Source organism: Erythrolamprus reginae, chromosome 7 (assembly GCF_031021105.1).
Source record: "Erythrolamprus reginae isolate rEryReg1 chromosome 7, rEryReg1.hap1, whole genome shotgun sequence".
Taxonomy (NCBI): domain Eukaryota; kingdom Metazoa; phylum Chordata; class Lepidosauria; order Squamata; family Dipsadidae; genus Erythrolamprus; species Erythrolamprus reginae.
Window position 1 is genome coordinate 23,355,048 of NC_091956.1, and position 20,121 is coordinate 23,375,168.

A 20,121-nucleotide genomic window follows, 5' to 3' on the forward strand; every position below is an offset into this window, starting at 1 on the left:
CAAATCTTAATGATTGATTATGAAGCACTTAATTATTGGTAATTAAAATATTACCAAATATTTAAGTATTGTTAGAAGTTCTCCCGTTATGAATTAAACATTATTATACGCTGGTTTCTCTAAAAGCGATAAGGGAGAAAACATTGCCAATACTTAGAGAGTAGGAAAAAATTACTACAAGCAGAGAATTAAAGCGATAATGTGTTTATGTAGTCAAATGTATCTGTAAAGTCTCCGCATGAGACTGATATGAGTTGTTTAATAAAAAGGAAAGCAGGAAACTATTCACGTTTAATTAAATGCTTTATGTAAATTTATACTATAGTAAATTTATGGAACGCTTTCACAATTTTGTTCCTCACATTTACAAAAAGCACAGATCATTTGGTTTTCTACAAACCAATTTTTTTTTCAGATGGTTACATTTTCAGTATTCAATTTGAATTTTATCTGACCCCAACCCCAAAAAGAAAATGGTAAAAATAATACTAGGTATTAGAATTGATACCATTTCTGATTCTGAAAGGCATAAAAGATTCATCAGTCTTTGGTACTGGACAATATATTGACAGTCTTACTATGGGCCATTCGACCATTCATATATGCTTATTCACTTGGTCATTTAAAAAGCTTATCATGTAAGAATTTCACATTAGAATAATGCACACGCATCTTCCTAGCATTTCTGTAGAAAAGGTATTTTCAGCTTTAACGGTCTTTTCCCCCTTTAACAACAACAAAATCATACAATTTTAAAAGATGCCAAAAGGTATGAAAAACGAACAACTTTGATTAACTTTACTCGGACAGCATAGGTTTTCCAGAAAATGCCATTTCCCCCCAAGGAATCAGGGCCATTCTGAATGTGACTGGTTAACTAGGGAGGTCAGAATTTCAAAAAATACAATTCTGACCCAAAGTGGACCTTTCTCATTTTCCTTTGTATATCACAAAAGTTGTGAGCCAAGTGTCCTTAATAATTATGTTTTAGATGAGCCTGCTTTTACAGGCAAGGCCAATTCTGTTTGTGTGTGTGATTGTTGAGAGCAAAACGTAGGAGACACAAGTCTCTGGATCAACTTTGTGATAGAAGCCATAAACAGATAAACAGAAGAGGCCTGACATGGACAAAGGAAAACAGACTGCAGTTTCTACCCTTTGGCCATTATTTAAGTGACCCCAATTGATACTTTATTTTTAAATGGAAGACAGTACAATTTTGACACGTGTCCTCTCTTGCTCTCTACCACTTGATTGAGTGTTTTTGCTTTGTTTACTAATATTCATGTGAATAGAAAAAGTGAGAATCAGTCCTAAGAATGAACTAGACACACATTTGTTCACCTTATTCTTTTCATCAAAACTAGATCTCATAAAGTTCTTTGGCTGTTACCTTTGTTACTGAAAGTCCTTTTATGTCTCAACAAAAGTAGCCTGTAATCTAGTATTTGTATCTTCCCAGGTGGACAGTTACCAGGGTTTGACTATGGCTATAGTAAATAATAACATAGGTCAGGAGGGACCAAGAACTGGCTCATGATATTACCTGCCTGTTCTCAACAGGAATCCGCTAAAGAGAACTAGAAAGCCAACTTCCAGCTCTACTTTTGGAGGGGAAATGGACAACAGAAGTGATAGCCTGTGAGAAGTCCATCTAAGTACTGTAACTGTGTTTAAGTGCATTTAAGACTGCATTTCCAGTCTTACTACCTGGTCAATTGCTTGTGTAATTCTGCCCTATTCATGCCGGCTTCTAAGCCTTCTGAATCTCATGAAGGCATCAAAAAAATGCCATTCTGTTCTGGGCAGAATTCAGATTTGCATGTGGATCTCTTTAGATTTCAGTCCTTTATACGTCTTATTTTACTTCTTTAAAAGTATCCAATCCTAAAGAAGCTGTGTGTGTTTATGATATACATAGGGGTTTTTTATTTACAAGTACCTGAAGTACTTTGCAAATAAAAATAAGTGGTGTGTACTAATTTGTTATCGAAGCTTCATTTGGATGAGCCACGGCGGTGCACACTGGTTAGAGTGCAGTACTGCCGGCTACTTCTGGCACTTCAAATCTCACCAGGCTCAAGGTTGAGTCAGCCTTCCATCCTTCCAAGGTGGGTAAAATGAAGACCCAAATTGTTGGGGGCAATATGCTGACTCTGTACACCACTTAGAGAAGGCTGTAAAGCACTATGAAGCGGTATATAAGTCTAAATGCTATTGCTAATTCATTTTCCTAAAATCTGAATGTTCATGTAGCTTTAACTTTCTGTAAAAGAAAAAAAAAGGCAAGTTTATGTTTTATTGCAAATTTCATAATTAATTCTTGGTCAATTGAACAAAGACCAATGGATTTTTGAATGCATTTTCAATAAGTCTATAAGCTACCTTAGTAAAAGAAAAATTATAGAAATGTGCATTGAACCGTATTGATGAAAATGTGATACACGAAGTTACTTCGTTCGTCTACGAAATGATTCCAAATAAATAATGATGCGGCTTGATTAGAGTAGAGGTCACTCGGCATTTTGCCAGGAAATGCAATCCCTGGAACATAAATGTAACGAGTTTTCTGGCTAAGCTTCGATTCCTGTCTCTGAAATACATTCATACATTTAGACTGTGTTTTGAAACAGGATTTCATTCTGACTTTATCCAGATCATCAAAAACACTCTGCATCAGTAAAATAAAAGAATATGCCACATTACAAGTCTAAAACCCTTTTTAATCAGGTGTTTAATTTGATCACCTGTACCTCTCAGCAAACTACAGCATCTGATTATTTAAAAATCATCATTATCACCCAGTGGAAGTTACTGTGGCATGTGCAACTCTGTTCAAGCTATAACAATGTAAGCGTTTCAATTAAAACGGTACCAATAATGTGCTGATTAAATAAGAACGGAGTTGGGCACGGGCAAGGAAACCATGCCGCAAGATTTTCCTTTAAAAACTGGCATCCTAAAATAACTATTACTAAAGTAGCAATAGTTCTACCTAGGCAAACCCCCTCCCTCCCCCACCATCACTTTCCCTGAAATGCTATGCCTGAGACCAAGTCAATTAAAAATTAAGTTACATGGTTACTTGAATGCGACATTATTTTTTATAATACCTTTCCTGCTGAAATCATTCCTCAATGAAGCTCTTTTTTTTTTATACACATATACAAAGTTTAGACAGCAATATTCACATTAGTCACAGTGAGGATGCTGGCAGGTTCACCATCTGTAGTGTTGAGACAAAATGCAAAGCAGCCTTCTGGAGAGAGAGAGAACAATGGTACACAGCAAGCAGAGCTGGCCTGTTAAACAGCAAACACCCCCAAAAAATCCCTGAAAATGGGATACAGTGCAGGAAAAGCTGCATGCGCTTTATATACAAAGAGAAGTTTATGGCTAATGGTTGACATTAACTGTAGTAACAAAGGCTCTTGAGCAGCTGTGCATAGTTAAAATTCCTATGTCATTTGTTTCTCTTTATACCACTCCACAAATTCATCCAGCAACACTGGCCCTTAAAGAAAGAAGGAAACATTTTTGTAAAATATATATATATATATATTACAGAAACACAAAAAGGCACAGAGAGATCACAGATACGATGTGAAATGATTCTTTGTCTTTCCTGATTGTATATACGTACATGCTCCGTCTTCGTCATAATTGCTGAGGTCGAGATTAATGGATCTGCTGAATTCCAGAACATTGCACCATTGGTCCTTGTTGATAACTTTGTACTTAGATTGCTACTTAAAACAAAAATAGCAGTTATTCAAAATGCCTTTTGAACAAAGTCGCTGGGAACAAAAAAATGCAAAAGCTAATTCTGCAAATGTAATAGAAGGTGTGATATTCTATAACAGTGATGGCGAACCTTTTTTTCCTCGGCTGCCGAAAGAGCGTGAGCGCACACTATTGCACATGCGCGAGTGCCCATACTCATAGTTCAATGCCTGGGGAGGGCGAAAACTGCTTCTGCCACCCACGAGAGGCCCTCTGGAGGCTGGAAACGGCCTGTTTCCCAACTTCTGGTGGGACCAGTAGGGTCATGTTCTTCCCTCCTCGGGCTCCAAAGCTTTCACTGGAGCCGAGGGAAGGTAAAAACGCCCTCCCCCATCCCCCTGGAGGCTCTCTGGAAGCCAAAAATGCCCTACCAAAGCCTTTGTGCGAGCCAAAGATCAGCTGGCCGGCATAAACATGTACTTGAAGCTGAGCTAGGGCAACAGCTTGTGTGCCAGCAGATATGGCTCCGCGTGCCACTTGTGGCACCCGTGCCATTGGTTCGCCATCACTGTTCTATAATATAGTAAGCACAACAGAAATTATCTTCCCCCCAAAACAAGACAAAACCAGATGAAAGGAAGGTATCCTAGACTTTGTATTCTGTGTGTTATATGTTGTGAGCCGCCCCGAATCCTCGGAGAGGGGCCGCATAGAAATCCAATTAATAAATAATCAAAAATCCCATTTTTCTGGGATACATTGCACAGGGAATTTTAAAGGAATCTTTGCCTCTTTTTACAGTAAGCAAGCCTGCAAAATACTGTTGCCTGTTCTTCTTTTCAGAAATCACAAATAGATACTTTCCGTATCAGCCTCATTATAATGCAGTGCTTCTTTGTTACTCTTCCCCCCACCCCCAAGTAGTAAACATTTCGCACCTGCCCAAATCTCCGCCAAATTATTTGCAATATTCGGCACATTTTTTGCTGAAAAAAACCAAGCGGCTTATCAGCGTGATTGGGGTGTACTGAGTTTAAGGGACGCCTTAATTTATTTGACTTCATGCTGTCCACTGCCAACATTTTTAGACACAGTAAACGTACCAGTCTTTCCTCGTTTCCAACTATAATCATGGTGAAGCCAAGCGCTACAGACGCTTCATCGTATTTCCTCGTCTTAGCTTTCGGGAGACCTACGTTTATCTCATTATCTCTGTCCCTCCCCTCCTTTCTTTTCATCCCTGTTAAATATTTTTCCATGGTGTCTCCTAAGGGTTTGTTATCTGCACTTCATATCTCCTGCTCTGTGCTGTGTGCTATTGTTCGGTGCAAAAAAACCCTACTCCCTGCGGCAAAATAAAGCATGTTCCCTGGGGTCACGCCCCCCTGGCATTGCTCTGTGCCCCCTCCCCCAGGAGGGGCCTACCCCACTATTTGAGAAGCACTGCTATAATGGATCACTTTAGAGCAGGGCTGTCAAACCCATGGACAGATGCATCAAGCACTGGTCATGCCCACACCCAATTTAGCACAGGGAGGGGGAAAGTAGCAACATGTCACCCCATTGCCATGACACCATGAGTTTGACACCCCTGCTTTAGAGAATGGAGCATCTGTTAGATCCAGATGTCCATCATTTATAAATCTACTACCTTTGCATAATTACCTAACTGATGTAAAAGACATCATTGCAATAAAAATACAATTTAAGACGCAAACCTCGAGTTAACGGACATTACTCCAAGCAAAAATTCCAAGCAAAAAATAAATTATATTTATATACTGTATAAGTATTTGTGTTAATTGTAATTGTAAATATAATTATTAGGTAGCAATATTTTCAATTAATTCCTTGCCAATTCTCAATTTTAATTTTAATACTGCATTTAAAAACAAGCAAAAAAAAGTTATTTTCTACTTGTACCTCTAAGAACTGATGAAATACTGGAAAGAGTGGCCATGTTTTTCCTAAGAGGAGTCCTAGCATACACTTGGCAGTATTCATATCTAGGCTTCGCTGATCTTTTTCCTGTTAGAAGGAACCAAAAACAAAAAACCCAAAAACTTGTTATATTGCTTAGTTGAGCTAAGACCCACATCAATTTATTCCTCAAAAAAGTATAATCCAGCTCTTATCTTTATCTAGCATTCCTTTTTTTTTTTTTTCCATCAACGGATGTGAAGTCAAGTTAGACTTCCTAAAGATTTTTATTAATTGTTCTTACCTCGGGAAATTCCTCCTTTGTTCCAGATCTCTCTTTAACAAATTTCCATCCATTGCTTCTTGTCCTGCAATCTGGTACTTTTGGAGAATAAGTTGACCCTCTCCTTCCTGCGATAGATCCTCAAATACCAGAAGACAGCTACCTAATTATTCTCTTTAATAGATTAGGCATACCTAGTCCCCTTAAACATTAATGATACTGGTTAAACACTAGAGCAGGGGTAGGCAAGTTGGCTCTTCTAAAACATATGGACTTCAACTCCCAGAATTTCCAAGCTAGCATGATCGGCTCAGGAATTCTGGGAGTTGAAGTCCACAAGTCATAGAAGAGCCAACTTTGCCTACCCCTACTCTAGACCTGTGATGACAAATATATGGCACACGTGCTGGAAATGGCCTGCAGAGCCATCTGTCTAAGCACAGGAGCCATTGCCCATCGCTCTTCCAGATTCCAGTGTGCTGGCCAGTTAGTCTTCACATGCACGGGACCTGGAAAAGCAGTCGCACGGCGCGCATGCGTGTGCAGGGAAGATGATCTTTCCATTTCCAGCACACACATGGGCGCCAGCCACCTGGTCTTCCGGTTTCTGATGCACATGAGCATGAAGACCATGTGTGCTGAAAACTGGAAGATCATCTTCCCAGCTCACACATGCGCATCAGGCAGGTCCTCTTCTGGTTTCCAGCACTCATGCGCACATTTTCATTTTGGCAACCAGTACCTAAAATGTTCGCCAACACTGCTCTAAATCCTTTGCCATCTTTGTTACTCTTCTCTGTACTCTCTCTAGAGTTTTGTTAAAGTATTTAATATTATCTTCACTATAAAGACATACTTCCAATTCCAGGAAGTGACCTCTTCACGTGTTAAGAGACATACAGTGGTACCTTTTCCAGCCCTATTTCCTCCCAGGGGATTCCTAGAGAGGCCCCACGGAGGCTTCTCTCCACCTTTTCCAGCCCTGTTTCCTCCCAGGAGATTCCTAGAGAGGCCCCACGGAGGCTTCTCCCCGCCTTTTCCAGCCGTTTCCTCCCAGGAGATTCCTGGAGAGGCCCCACGGAGGCTTCTCCCCACCTTTTCCTGCCCTGTTTCCTCCCAGGAGATTCCCAGAGAGGCCCCATGGAGGCTCCTCCCTGCCTTTTCCGGTTACAGTTTCGGAGGCTCGGGTTTGTAAGTGGAAAATGGTTCTTGAGAAGAAGCAAAAAAAATATTGAACACCCGGTTCTTATCTAGAAAAGTTTGGAAGTAAAGTCGTTCTTATGTAGAGGTACCACTGTATTCCTATCTGCATGAATTATACAATTCCCTTCTGTGATTAAGATAATACAAAGGAATAGTGACTTTTTATTGTTACAATAAACTACTTCAAAGACCAAGGATATATAATGTTTTAGACCGAAGGCCTCTCCTGGACTCCACAATCTCAGAAGCAGGAAGAGCCAAGAGAAAGCGTTTAAAAGATTAACACTTTAGTATTTTAATTTTCATTTAACTCATCACAGGGCAATTTCCCTCATATTTAATACTTCCCTTCCTGTCCCATTAAATATTGAAGATATGAAAATGTTTCAAAATAACCTCACTTCATGACATACGAGATTGGTTTGAGGGCATAAAAACGTGGGTAGAATGGTATTAATATGATTTTTAAAAAATATAATTTTGGTAAGGGAAGATTCTGGAACACCATGCATGGTTTGGACAGGTTGTACAGTGATACCTCGTCTTACAAACGCCTTGTCATACAAACTTTTCGAGATACAAACCTGGGCTTTAAGATTTTTTTGCCTCTTCTTACAAACTATTTTCACCTTACAAATCCATCGCCGCCACTGGGATGCCCCGCCTCTGGACTTCCGTTGCCAGCAAAGCGCCCGTTTTTGCACTGCTGGGATTCCTCTGAGGCTCCCCTCCATGGGAAACTCCACCTCCGGACTTCCGTGGTTTTGTGATGTTGCAGGGGAATCCATCAGCGCAAAAACAGACACTTCGCTGGCAACAGAAGTCCGGAGGTGGGGTTTCCCAGCGAGGGGAGCCTCAGTGAAATCGCAGCATCGCAAAAACACAGAGGTCCGGAGGTGGGGTTTCGAGGACTTCAGTGTTTTTGCAATGCTGCGATTTCACTGATGCTCCCTTCACTGGGAAACCCCATCTCCAAACTTCCGTTGCCAGCGAAGCGCTCGTTTTTGCGATGCTGGGCTTCCCCTGCTGTGATTCCCCTGCAGCATCGCAAAAACACAGAAGTCTGGAGGTGGGGTTTCCCATGGAGGGGAGCCTCAGGGGAATCCCAGCAGTGCAAAAACGGGCGCTTCGGCTGGCAAAAGGGGTGAATTTTGGGCTTGTACACATTCATTGCTTTTCCATTGATTCCTATGGGAAACACTGTTTCATCTTACAAACTTTTCACCTTAAGAACCTCGTCCCGGAACCAATTAAGTTTGTAAGACAAGGTATCACTGTATTTTGCAAATCCTGATGTTCTGCAAATGGGTCAGAAACAGAGGTGGAACCAATACTTGGGTTCCCCTCACTACATGCTTCAAACTAGAATTTAATGTATTTTGCCCTTCAAGTAAGCAAGTTAATTTCTTCCCTCGATTTCCAATCAAGGGTATTTCTTCTAATGTAAAAAATTTGGAGAGTAAATAAAGCACCCCATGTGGCTTTCTCATTCTAGCCAGGATTTACTGAAAGATTGAACAGAATTTCAGGCTACTTACACGTGCGAAGTCAAACGCATATCTATAAATAAGCTTAAAATTCATAGGCTCGTTTAATAAAGATCTCAAGTAATCCAAAGAATTTCTTAGCTTCTCTGTTGTGTCACACCTGTAAAATTAATAATTGTCATGAGTAGTGATTTAAACGTTAGGAGGCAGAATGCTGCAAAATCACCCTACAAGTGGTAAATCCCTTGTTTTTAAAAAGGTCTCCTTTCTTCCAAAACAACCCCCAAGAAATTACAATGCACAGCAGCCTTTCTTCACTTAGCATGTGAGAGAAACCCATCTACTGCACACATAAGAGGAAGGTCTAGGGCAGGGGTAGGCAAACTTGGCTCTTCTATAACATGTGGACTTCAACTCCCAGAATTCCTGAGCTAGCATGATTGGCTCGGGAATTCTGGGAGTTGAAGTCCACAAGTCACAGAAGAGCCAGGTTTGTCTACCCCTAGTCTAGGGCAGTCTCCTACGACATGCAGGGCATAGTAAATTGCTTCCTCCAGCAGGGGAGAGGCTTCAACCCCCATTTCTTGGGATAGAATGGGAGAATTTCAGGGTAAAGAGTCATCATTAGCTGGTATAAGTTCTGGAAGCAGATAGTGTATACCGGTGATGGTGAACTTTTTTTTTTGCTTCGGTGCTGAAAAAGCATGTGTGTAAGCTATCGCACATGCGCAAGTACCCACACCCATAATTCAATGCTTGGGGAGGGTGAAAACAGCTCTCTCACACACACACACCCTGGAGCCCTCTGGAGGCCGGAAATGGCCTGTTTCCCAACTTCTGGTGGGCCCAGTAGGCTCGTGTTTTGTCCTCTGCAGGCATCAAAGGCTTCCCTGGAGCTGGGAGAGGTTAAAAATACCCTCCCCTATTCCCCCGGAGGCTGTCTGAAGGTGAAAAACACCCTCCCAGATCTTCTATGCAAGCCAAAAATCAGCTCGCTGGCAAACACATGCACGTTGCAGCTGAGCTAGGGCAACAGCTCGTGTGCCAGCAGATATGGCTCTGCATGCCACCTGTGGCATCCATGCCACAGGTTCACTATCACTAGTGTACGTAATATGCAGCACACACATTCTAGCCAGTCATGACTCTAGGGGGCGGTACTCATCTCCGTTTCAAAGCCAGAGCCAGTGTTGTCCAAAGACATCTCCGTCGCCATATGGCCGTCATGACTAAATGCCGAAGGCCCACGGAACAGTGTTTCCTTCCCACCAAAGGTGGTCCCTATTTTTCTATTTGCATTTTTACATGCTTTCGAACTGCTAGGTTGGCAGAAGCTGGGACAAGTAACAGGAGCTCACCCCGTTATGCGGCACTAGGGATTCGAACTGCTGAACTGCCGGCCTTTCTGATCGGCCACTGAGGCACCATGTCCCATGAAACATACAGTAAGTGAGTGTAATTGAGATGAGTAGCAAGTGGGCCAGGGACGGGGGATGGTGATGGCTATTCTTGAGATTCTGATTACAATTGGAAATGCTTAAAAACCAGTTGTTCCACAATGTTTTAGGCCCCAAAGTATTCCTGTTAAGATAGGCTTTTAAATACTGAATGCTCCCAATTTTATTGAATATAAAATTATATTATATTTTATATAATATAATATAATTTAAAATATATTATATAATATATTTCTTGTATTCTTTGTCATCTGCCTCAAGTCTTATGGAACGAACAGTAAATAAAACCACGTAAATAAATATTCAGAAAAAGATAACAATAGTACTTAGACTTATATACTGCTTCATAGTCCTTTATAGCCCTCTCAGTGGTTTAGAGAGTCAACTTATTGCTCACAACAATCTGGGTCCTCATTTTACCCGATCTCGGAAGGATGGAAGGCCGAGTCAACCTTGAGCCAGTTAGGATAGAACCCCTGGCAGTGGGCAGAGTTGGCCTGCAGTTCCAACTGCATTCTAATCACGGCACCCCAGCTCCTAGATGTTACATGCATCTTTACAAAATTATTGGATAACACAGTATAGGGTTGGGGTTTTTTTACTTTATATCAGTGGTCCCCAAACTTGGCAACTTTAAGACTTGTGGATTTCAACTCCCAGAATTATCCAGTGTGCATAGCTGGCTGGAGAATTCTGGGAATTGAAGTCCATAAGTCTTAAACTTGCCAGGTTTGGAGACCTCTGATATATATAAACATTTAAGAACAACTCTACAAGAGGACAATGGTCGCTACTAGAGCTATTTCACATTTGTTAATAGAAATACTGTAATACTTACTGTAGGGATGTCATTCCTTTTAGCCATTCTTGCAATGTAAAATAGCCCATGTTCTGAGCATCCAATTTCCAAGCCAACACAAGCATGGCTACCTGGTTTAAAAATAAACAAAAGATCCAAAAGTTTACATAAGAATTTTTATTTCTTCAGTGCTTTTCTAAATGCATCTCATTTTCAAAGCCTTATATTGACAACCAGCAATAAGGCAGAAGGGATACACAGCTCCATTTTTTTCTACAGTGATGCCTCTACCTAAGAACACCTCTATTTATAAACTTTTCTAGATAAGAACCGAGTGTTCAAGATTTTTTTGCCTCTTCTCAAGAACCATTTTCCACTTACAAACCTGAGCTTCCGAAACTGTAACCGGAAGAGGCTGGGAGAAGCCTCTGTGGGGCCTCTCTAGGAATCCCCTGGGAGGAAACAGGGCCAGAAAAGGTGGGGAGAACCCTCTGTGGGGCCTCTCTAGGAATCTCCTGGGAGGAAACAGGGCCTCCACCCTCCCTGTGGTTTCCCCAATCGCACACATTATTTGCCTTTACATTGATTCCTATGGGAAAAATTGCTTCTTCTTACAAACTTTTCTACTTAAGAACCTGGTCACGGAACGAATTAAGTTCGTAAGTAGAAGTACCACTGTAGACCTTGAACAAGTGCAGGGGATATTCCCAGTGCTGGCATTCAAGGGATGAGTGGAAAGATAAAAATATCTGAACTACGAAAAGGAAAGATGACTGCTGGAAATTTATTTCCTCTGTTCAGCAAAAACATAAAATATCAAATCATTTTCTTATCATGATTAGAGTAAAACAGTCAAACAGTAAATGCATCTGCCCCACATATGCCCAATGATCCATTTCATTAGTAGGTGAAAAAGTGGTTTTCTTGTGATAGCTTGTTACCAGAGCAAATTTGTAACTATGTCATCCAAATGCAAGTCAACACCGTTTCTGCATGTATACTTTGTATATATGCTATAGAAGTATACATTTGTGGACTGTAACATACATCCTGCATGCATGGGCATATGGAGCCATTTGCTACAATTATCTAATCACAAATGGAAGTTATATGCTGTGTCAGAAATAAGTTTATTTTTGGCGGTAATATTACAATGCAATTAAATGGTTTGCAACCAGGGGTGGGCTACTGCCCGGACTGGGGGGGGGGGGAACGCAGTGGGATAGCGAAAATGGAGCTCCACCCCAGAGCACCCAATTTGCACTGAAAGATGTTGCAAGAAAATGAAGGGTCTTCTGCATAAGCCATGCCCACAGTGTGGCAGTAAAACTTTGGTAGCCCTTCACTGTTCATAACCATAGGAAAGGCTGATGTAGGCCATAATCAACATGTAATCATGGGGGGGGGGGGGGGGATGCACAGAAATACAGAAATTCTGGAAGGTAGTCCAGAATGAAATTAATAAAATGTTAAACATTAATTGGATAATTACAAAAGAAACAGCAATCTTAATTAAATATAGGGAACTAGGAGAATCTAAAGAAATTAAAACTGTAGCATTGGAAAGTGCTCAAGCGGTGATAGTATTAGGATGGAAAGACTCTACAAAATGGACACTACAGAATTGGTACTGGTACATGGTGGATCACATACATTTTGAAATTATGGAAATAAGATTAAATAATTTTGATGAGAATAAACTAGAGAAGCTGATGGTGCGATGGAACAAGGTAAAAGATTATATGTTAAGTAGAATCTGTGATGTAAATACGAAAAATAAATTACAATCACTCTTTTAGTAAAAAATTGTTCAAGATAGAGCCAAGGATCAATAGATAGATAAATAACTTAAAATTCTTTGAATCCTTCTATAGGGGTGGTGGGGGTGACGGGGTGTGTGTGTTGTTTGGTGATGGGCACATGCACTGTGCACTGTTATATGTTTGTTTTTTGTAAACCTATAAAATCAATAACAATTTATTTAAAAAAACAAACAAACAAACAAACATGTAATCATGGGTTTGCTAATTGTGCTGCAACCTGATTGGCTGTAATCTATATATTAAGAGTAACACCCTTGCATGGGTGTGGTTTGTTATACAGTGGTTTGTGCTGGGTGGTTTGTTATAGTGAGTTGGTGGAGTTTAGTGCTTTGTGGGTGGTTACAGTGGTGGAAATAATAATACCGTATGATAGTATTGTGATAGTTTCTTTAGAGAAACATTTTGCAAAGAAGAAAAGTAAAAGAAAGCCTGCTCCAGTGTTTTTCATTGAAGACTTCAGTTAGGTATAGTGGTGAACTGTGGCTAGCGGATGGGGTTACCTTCCGTGTGCGCAAAACTCTCCCCCAACTATCTGCGTGCAGTATCCACATTTGCAATTTAACTACCGTATTTCTCAGAATATAAGACGCACCTCCCTCCCAAAAGAGGCTGAAAATTTGGATGTGACTTAAACTCCAAATGTAGCTTTTTTGGAAGGTTTTTTTTACTCAGCTCTAATGAGGTGCTAATGATCTTCCCAGTTCTGGCTTGGAAGCTCCTTTTCATTCTACTCCCTTGGAAAAAGGTTTTTTCAGCCCTAACAAGGTCCTAAAAAAACCTCCCAAGTCTTTGCAGGCTTGTTTTAATTTCTACTCTCTCCGAAGATTTTTTTCAGCCCTAACCAAGGAATAAAATAATATGCTGAAACTGACCAGACTAAGGACACTAGCCAGATGAATACCTGGTAGGTAGATTTTTCCCCCCTATTTTCCTTCCCCAAAATTTGTTGTGGTTAGCTCTGGCCCAGCTCCTGCCCCAAGGGTTTGTGCAGGTGGATGTTGGGGAAACATCCACATGCCACAGGCCTGTTTTGCTCCCGATGGAATCTGCCGACGAAGCCTCCTCTGACCAAGGAAGCGTGAGTGACAGGGAAGAGGGGAGTTTGGCAGACAGCCCAGGAGGAGATCAATCATCTGTATCATCCCTGGATTCTGAACAAGAATTAATGACACATCCATGCATGCGTAGAGTGATGCATAGGAGACAACAACTGAAGGATTATTACAAGAGAAAATGAGGCCACCTGTGGTTGGGTGGGGCTGCTGTAATTAGTGCTACAGATAAAAAGAACAGCGTGCCGGTTTAGCCTTGTGGCAGTTTATCTGATTCATTGTTTCGTCAAGATCATGTTTTTTGTGCTGTTCAAGATTGTGTGTGGACTCTCTGGACTTTAGAATTGGACTCAATTTCCCAGTTATTGGGTGAGCAATTGGACTGCATTTAACCTGTGCCTTGTGTGTACCAGAAAATCCCTTTGACATTTCAAAAGGGAGCTGTTTCTGTTTTTCTGTTTATAAAAACCTTTTGGTTTTCCTTTTATCGTGTGGTGTGTGTCTTCCTGGACTAATTACCCTGTAATTACGGGCGGTTGAAACATGCCGGCAGAACAAAACTAAGGTGTGTCCAAGGGCTACTTCCCGGACAGGGGGGAACGCAGTAGGATAGTGAAAATGAAGCTTCACCCCAAAGCCCCCAATTTTCACTGAAAGATATTGAAAGAAAATGCAGGGCATCCTGCATAAGCAATGCCCACAGTGTGGTAGTAAAAATTTTGGTAGCCCTTCACTGGGTGCGTCTTATATTCAGCTGCATCTTATACTCCAAAAAATATGGTACAGGATGGATAAGCACACTGTGTCAGCACTATCAGTGTGCTAAGTTTTCCAGAGCAACAGAATGAATAAATCACAAGGCTCTTTTTTTTTTTAAGGAAATGGGTGAAGCACCAACTGATTCACTACTATCGATAAATGAACTTGAACGTACGTTTTCTGGCTCAACCCCTATGTCCTCACAGAACTTCTCCATTCCTTCAGGACCCACAACATCATCTGTCCCTACAAGTAAATGACAAAGATTATTTTGTACTCAAAAGTTACAATCACTTGATTATTAAAGTCCAAAATAACTGGACCATAGAAAAAGAGCAGCTCTTACAAGGATGTGATTTCTTGAACATTACTTAGGCACACAGCAGGGAGGTCCAAAGGTCAAAAACTCCTTTCTCTATCTCATTCCCACAAGATACAGCTGTCACAACATGTTAAATATTCAAAGAGACCATAGGTTCCTCAAGACAGAATCAAATGTTATTATTTACTTTATTGCAGATTCACATCCACTGCTCCAATTAACCTAAAAAGAAATACAGTGGTACCTCTACCTGAGAACTCCTCTACTTAAGAACTTTTCTAGATAAGAACCAAGTGTTCAAGATTTTTTTTTGCCTCTTCTTGAGAACCATTTTCTACTTAAGAACCCAAGCCCAGAAAAATTTCCCAGGAAATTTGAGAGCGGCATGAAGGCCCAGCCAGTTTCCTGCCATTCCCCCTTTAATAATAATAATAATAATAATAATAATAATAATAATAATAATAATAATAATAATAATAATAATTATTATTATTATTATTATTATTATTATTATTATTATTATTATTATTATTATTATTATTATTTAGATTTGTATGCCGCCCCTCTCTGAAGACTCGGGCTTTTCTGGGCTGCCAGAGGAGCCTTTTGGTGGCACTTAAGGAGACTTTGGCAGTCCAGAGTAAATGAAGCATATTCCTTTCTCTGGGCACTTGGAGAGGGAATATAACTCTGCCAGCGCCCAGAGAAAAGAAACGCTCCCTTCATTCTGGGCAGCCCAGAGCGGAGTGTTTTCCTTTCTCTGGGTGTCAAAGGAGCGGAAGGTTCCCCCCTCTCACCCACCTGGGTTTGTCTCTCTGGCACAATGTATAGGAGGCAGCCTCACGTCGGGTGTATGAGAATCAAGTGCTCCCCTTCGCCACCTCAGAGTCCCTCTTTTTTTTTTTAAGACTGAACGTTTTGGATTTTTTAAATTCCCCTCACCTCACCTTCTTCCTTTGGCAGCAACTGTCCTCCTCCTCTTCTTCCTCCTCCTCCCACCCAAATTCCGAGCTTTTATTTCTTTCCTAATGGGTTTTCACGCATTATTTGCTTTTACATTGATTCCTATGGGAAAAATTGCTTCTACTTTCTACTTAAGAACCTGGTCACAGAACGAATTCAGCTCTTAAGCAGAGGTACCACTGTACTCTTCAAATACAGCACCTCAAACCCACTTTTCAATTTTCAAAAATGGATCTATAAAGAGTCTGCAAAACTGACTATAATTTCAAGTCAAAAATTAAGCTGCACTTTTGGAGAAATGCAAAATTATTTGAAGCCATCCTCGTTCAATGAAAAAGTTGATATTTTAATACTTCAAATTGATTTTTTCCTTTCAAATTCTTGCTCAGTGACATGTAAGAAATGTGCAGATGTGAACACTTGCCTGCATATTCATAGAACCATTCTAAACACCTTTTACTTGAAAACATATCATCTTCTGACCTTATTCTGGTGGAATCGTATTTTCTGTACACGCTGAAAAAAAGAAAAGAAAAAGCTTAAGAAACTAGTGTTTCACAGTTCTACGAAATGATATGCCAATGTCGATAGATTGCAAGCCTTTGAAGTAGGCATCCCCCAAACTTGGCAACTTTAAGATTTGTGAACTTCAACTCTTCGAACTCTTCAACTCTTGTGTACTTCAACACACACACAGCAGTTCTGGCTAGAGAATTCTGAGAGTCCACAAGTCTTAAAGATGCCAAGTTTGAAGACCTCTGCTTTGAAGTAACCTCTTGTCCCTGGTCAACCCACTCACTTTCAGAGTTCCGACACTGTGAATAATTTTATAAGATCATTTGCACGAATGTCTAAATTCTACACTGAAATTTGAAGCACTTTCAAGGCAGGCCTCAAACAGATGCAACAGATGGCATTATCCTGGTAAAAGAAACGGCTGCTATATTTATTTTATTTTATTTATTTATTTATTGGATTTGTATGCCGCCCCTCTCCGTAGACTCGGGACGGCTAACAACAGTAATAAAAAACATCATATAAATCCAATACTAAAACAACTAAAAAACCCTTATTGTAAAACCAAACATCCCTACAAACAAACATAACATGCTTAAATTGTAAAGGCCTAGGGGGAAAGAATATCTCAGTTCCCCCATGCCTGATGGCAGAGGTGGGTTTTAAGAAGCTTATGAAAGGCGAGGAGGGTGGGGGTAATTCTAATCTCCGGAGGGAGTTGGTTCCAGAGGGCCGGGGCCGCCACAGAGAAGGCTTTTCCCCTGGGCCCCGCCAAACGACATTGTTTTGTTGACGGGACATCAACTGCAACTATTACAGAACAAGGATCTTTTTTCTGATTTGCACTGAAGCCCGGGGGGGTTAGGCTTCTTTAGTGAATAGAAATGTGCAGAACTGTGATCCAAAATATTTCTTCCCAACTGTTTTCACGTACAATCAGAAGCAGGAAACAAACCTTGCTTGCCAAATCTTACACAACTTACTTACTACAAATTGAGGCTCACCATTCTGAGATTTCGGAAGTGTTCGGAAACTACAAATTGTGCAGAATGCAGCCACGCGAGCAGTAATGGGCCTACCAAGATATGCCCATGTTTCTCCAGCACTCCGCAGACTGCAATGGCTGCCAACTGGTTTCCGGACCCAATTCAATTCAATTCAATTTATTAGATTTGTATGCCGCCCCTCTCCGAAGACTTGGGGCGGCTCACAACAACAATAAAAACAGTATAACAATGGAACAAATCTAATAATAAAATTACATTAAAAACCCCCAACAATTTAAAAACCATACAACACATACATACCAAACATAAAATATAAGAATTCCCCCATGCCTGGCGATATAGGTGGGTCTTGAGTAACTTGCGAAGGACAAGGAGGGTGGGGGCCATTCTAATCTCCGGGGGGAGTTGATTCCAGAGGGCCGGGGCCGCCACAGAGAAGGCTCTTCCCCTGGGGCCCGCCAAACGACATTGTTTGGTCGATGGGACCCGAAGAAGGGCAACTCTGTGGGACCTTATTGGCCGCTAGGATTCGTGCGGTAGAAGGCAGTTCCGGAGGTATTCTGGTCCAATGCCATGAAGGGCTTTAAAGGTCATTACCAACACTTTGAATTGTGACCGGAAACCGAGCGGCAGCCAGTATTGGTTATGACCTATAAAGCCGTACATGGCATGGGACCAGATTACTTACGGGACCACCTTCTGCCGCCGAATCCCAGCGTCCGGTTAGGTCCCACAGAGTCCGCCTTCTCCAGGTTTCATCAACTAGACAATGTCACTTGGCGGGGCCTAGGGGAAGAGCCTTCTCTGGGGGGGGCCCAGCCTCTGGAATCAACTCCCCCCCCCAGAGATTTGCCTCCTTGTCTTTCGTAAGAATTTGAAATCGTATTTATGCCGCCAGGCTTGGGGTCACTAGACCCCAGCCTCTGGGGAGTGAATGTGTAGAAAATTTGTAGTGTGTATTTGAATGATTGATTTATAAATGTTTAGCTTATTAAAATATTTTAAACTAATTATTTATGTCAATTGGATTTAGATGTGTTTTATATACTGTGTTTTTTATTGAGATGTTGTGAGCCGCCCCGAGTCCATGGAGAGGGGTGGCATATAAGTCCAATAAATGAATGAATGAATGAATGAATGAATGAATGAATGAATGAATGAATGAATAAATAAATAAATAAATAAATAAATAAATTTCTGTTTCATAGAGTTCTTTATCATTTTGCCACTCACCCACCATAATCAAAGTGTGTAGAATACATAAGTCAAATTATAAAATCTATGGAAAAATCCGTCCTCCTAAATAATTTCTTATGGGAGAATATGTAGCATCGACAAGAACTCTTAAAATAATGAGACTATATTGTGCCAGCCTGCAGAATGTAAGCAAGCCTAGAAATCTCATTTGAATAAGCTGCTGATGGAGTTGAAAGTTCAACCTGGTTGGCCTTCCAAATGTCATGTTTCTTAATTGAATAATGACCGAATGGGAAAGATTACATACCCATCGTGTCTACTTTTTTTAGCTGTCAGATCATCTCCTGTTGTAGGTCGCCTTTTTTTTCTTGGAGGCATCGCTTTGCTAAAGCTGTCTGATGAGCTGCAAGATCTCAAGTTTCCTGCAAGGGAATGTAGAGGAAAGAGACAAACATGAAATAGGTAGATATTATTTCATTATCTTCTCTCATTGAATTATACTTTCCCGCAAAACTTTGTGGCAGCTTTTCAATCAAACTTAAGACTTTTTAAACCACACTGAAACATCAGCAGAGAAAATTCAGCTGTGCAATGCTCCTAAAAGCCTAATATAATATACAAATGTATAATATATTAGCATCTGTAATGAGAATTGTTTGGGGGATTTTTTAGCAAGTTTTACAAACTTTGTTATAACAGTTTGTATACTGGTGGTTATGATTTACATGTTGTGCAAACTCAGCCCCTCTGATTTATTCACTGAAGATAATTAAACAAACCATGATTAATCAAATGTTTTTAACATAGCCTACAGCAATCTACTGTTTTTAATTGAACTTCTATAAGATATAAAAAGTAATTGATATAACAATATTAAATAACTGAATAGACGTTATTACACTTTTAAAATAATCTATCACATCATTTTATAAATCCTAGGATCTCTCCTACAATTCGATAGAAATTAAAGTATGATACAAATTTACCTAACAAATAAAAAGTTAATAAGGTTTCCTTTTCACTCAACAATTTTAAAAATTCTGTAAATCATATAAACATAAGAACTTTACCTGTTTGGTGATCGTCTTGACTAGTATCTTCGGTTAAATTCTGAAAATAAAATTTAAATTAATTAACGTGGAGTTTGGATATTGCTTTGTAGGTTCAAATATTGACAGCTAACTTATTCTGGCCTAATACTTTCCCTCATCAGATTTAAATGTCAAAGACTACAGTCAGTTATGACGGACTCTCTTATCTGAGGGGAAACATGTAAACTTTCTCCTTTAAATTATTCTGGATGAAATTTCTTAAGTGTTTTATCATAAAAGTTGTCATTAATATTCTTGTTTTGTGATTTCCCTTTAATTACTGCAAAAGGGGTGTTGGTGTTACCCGATATGCCCCTTCCCGTAGGGTGGAACTATCATCCAGAATGGATTGACCTTGTCCAGTCAGCTGAGGACTGAGTCTGTTAATTTTGATTTTGGACTCTGCCTTGCCTCATATTCCATTACGATGAAGCTGAACAAGATTCGACATGGTGTGTCCAGGATGCTCAGGAAATCACAGACCCAGCAGAGGGGAACACTGGCCATGACTGAGAAGCA

At 40.4% G+C, this 20,121-nt stretch overlaps 1 protein-coding gene across 1 annotated transcript in view; it reads right to left on the reverse strand.

Annotated features, from left to right (window-relative positions):
- Positions 1-284: 284 nt before the first annotated feature.
- DCUN1D4 (defective in cullin neddylation 1 domain containing 4) overlaps positions 285-20,121 on the reverse strand; it is a 34,280-nt gene continuing 14,443 nt past the window's right edge. Inside the window, exons 3-11 of the mRNA XM_070757197.1 lie at positions 19,582-19,621; positions 18,819-18,933; positions 16,216-16,307; positions 14,682-14,752; positions 10,912-11,003; positions 8,668-8,776; positions 5,647-5,751; positions 3,644-3,746; positions 285-3,514 (exon numbers count right to left, since the gene is read on the reverse strand). Of these exons, the coding sequence (XP_070613298.1) occupies positions 3,459-3,514; positions 3,644-3,746; positions 5,647-5,751; positions 8,668-8,776; positions 10,912-11,003; positions 14,682-14,752; positions 16,216-16,307; positions 18,819-18,933; positions 19,582-19,621 (783 nt within the window). The 3' untranslated portion in view covers positions 285-3,458. The remainder of the gene's footprint in view (positions 3,515-3,643; positions 3,747-5,646; positions 5,752-8,667; positions 8,777-10,911; positions 11,004-14,681; positions 14,753-16,215; positions 16,308-18,818; positions 18,934-19,581; positions 19,622-20,121) is intronic.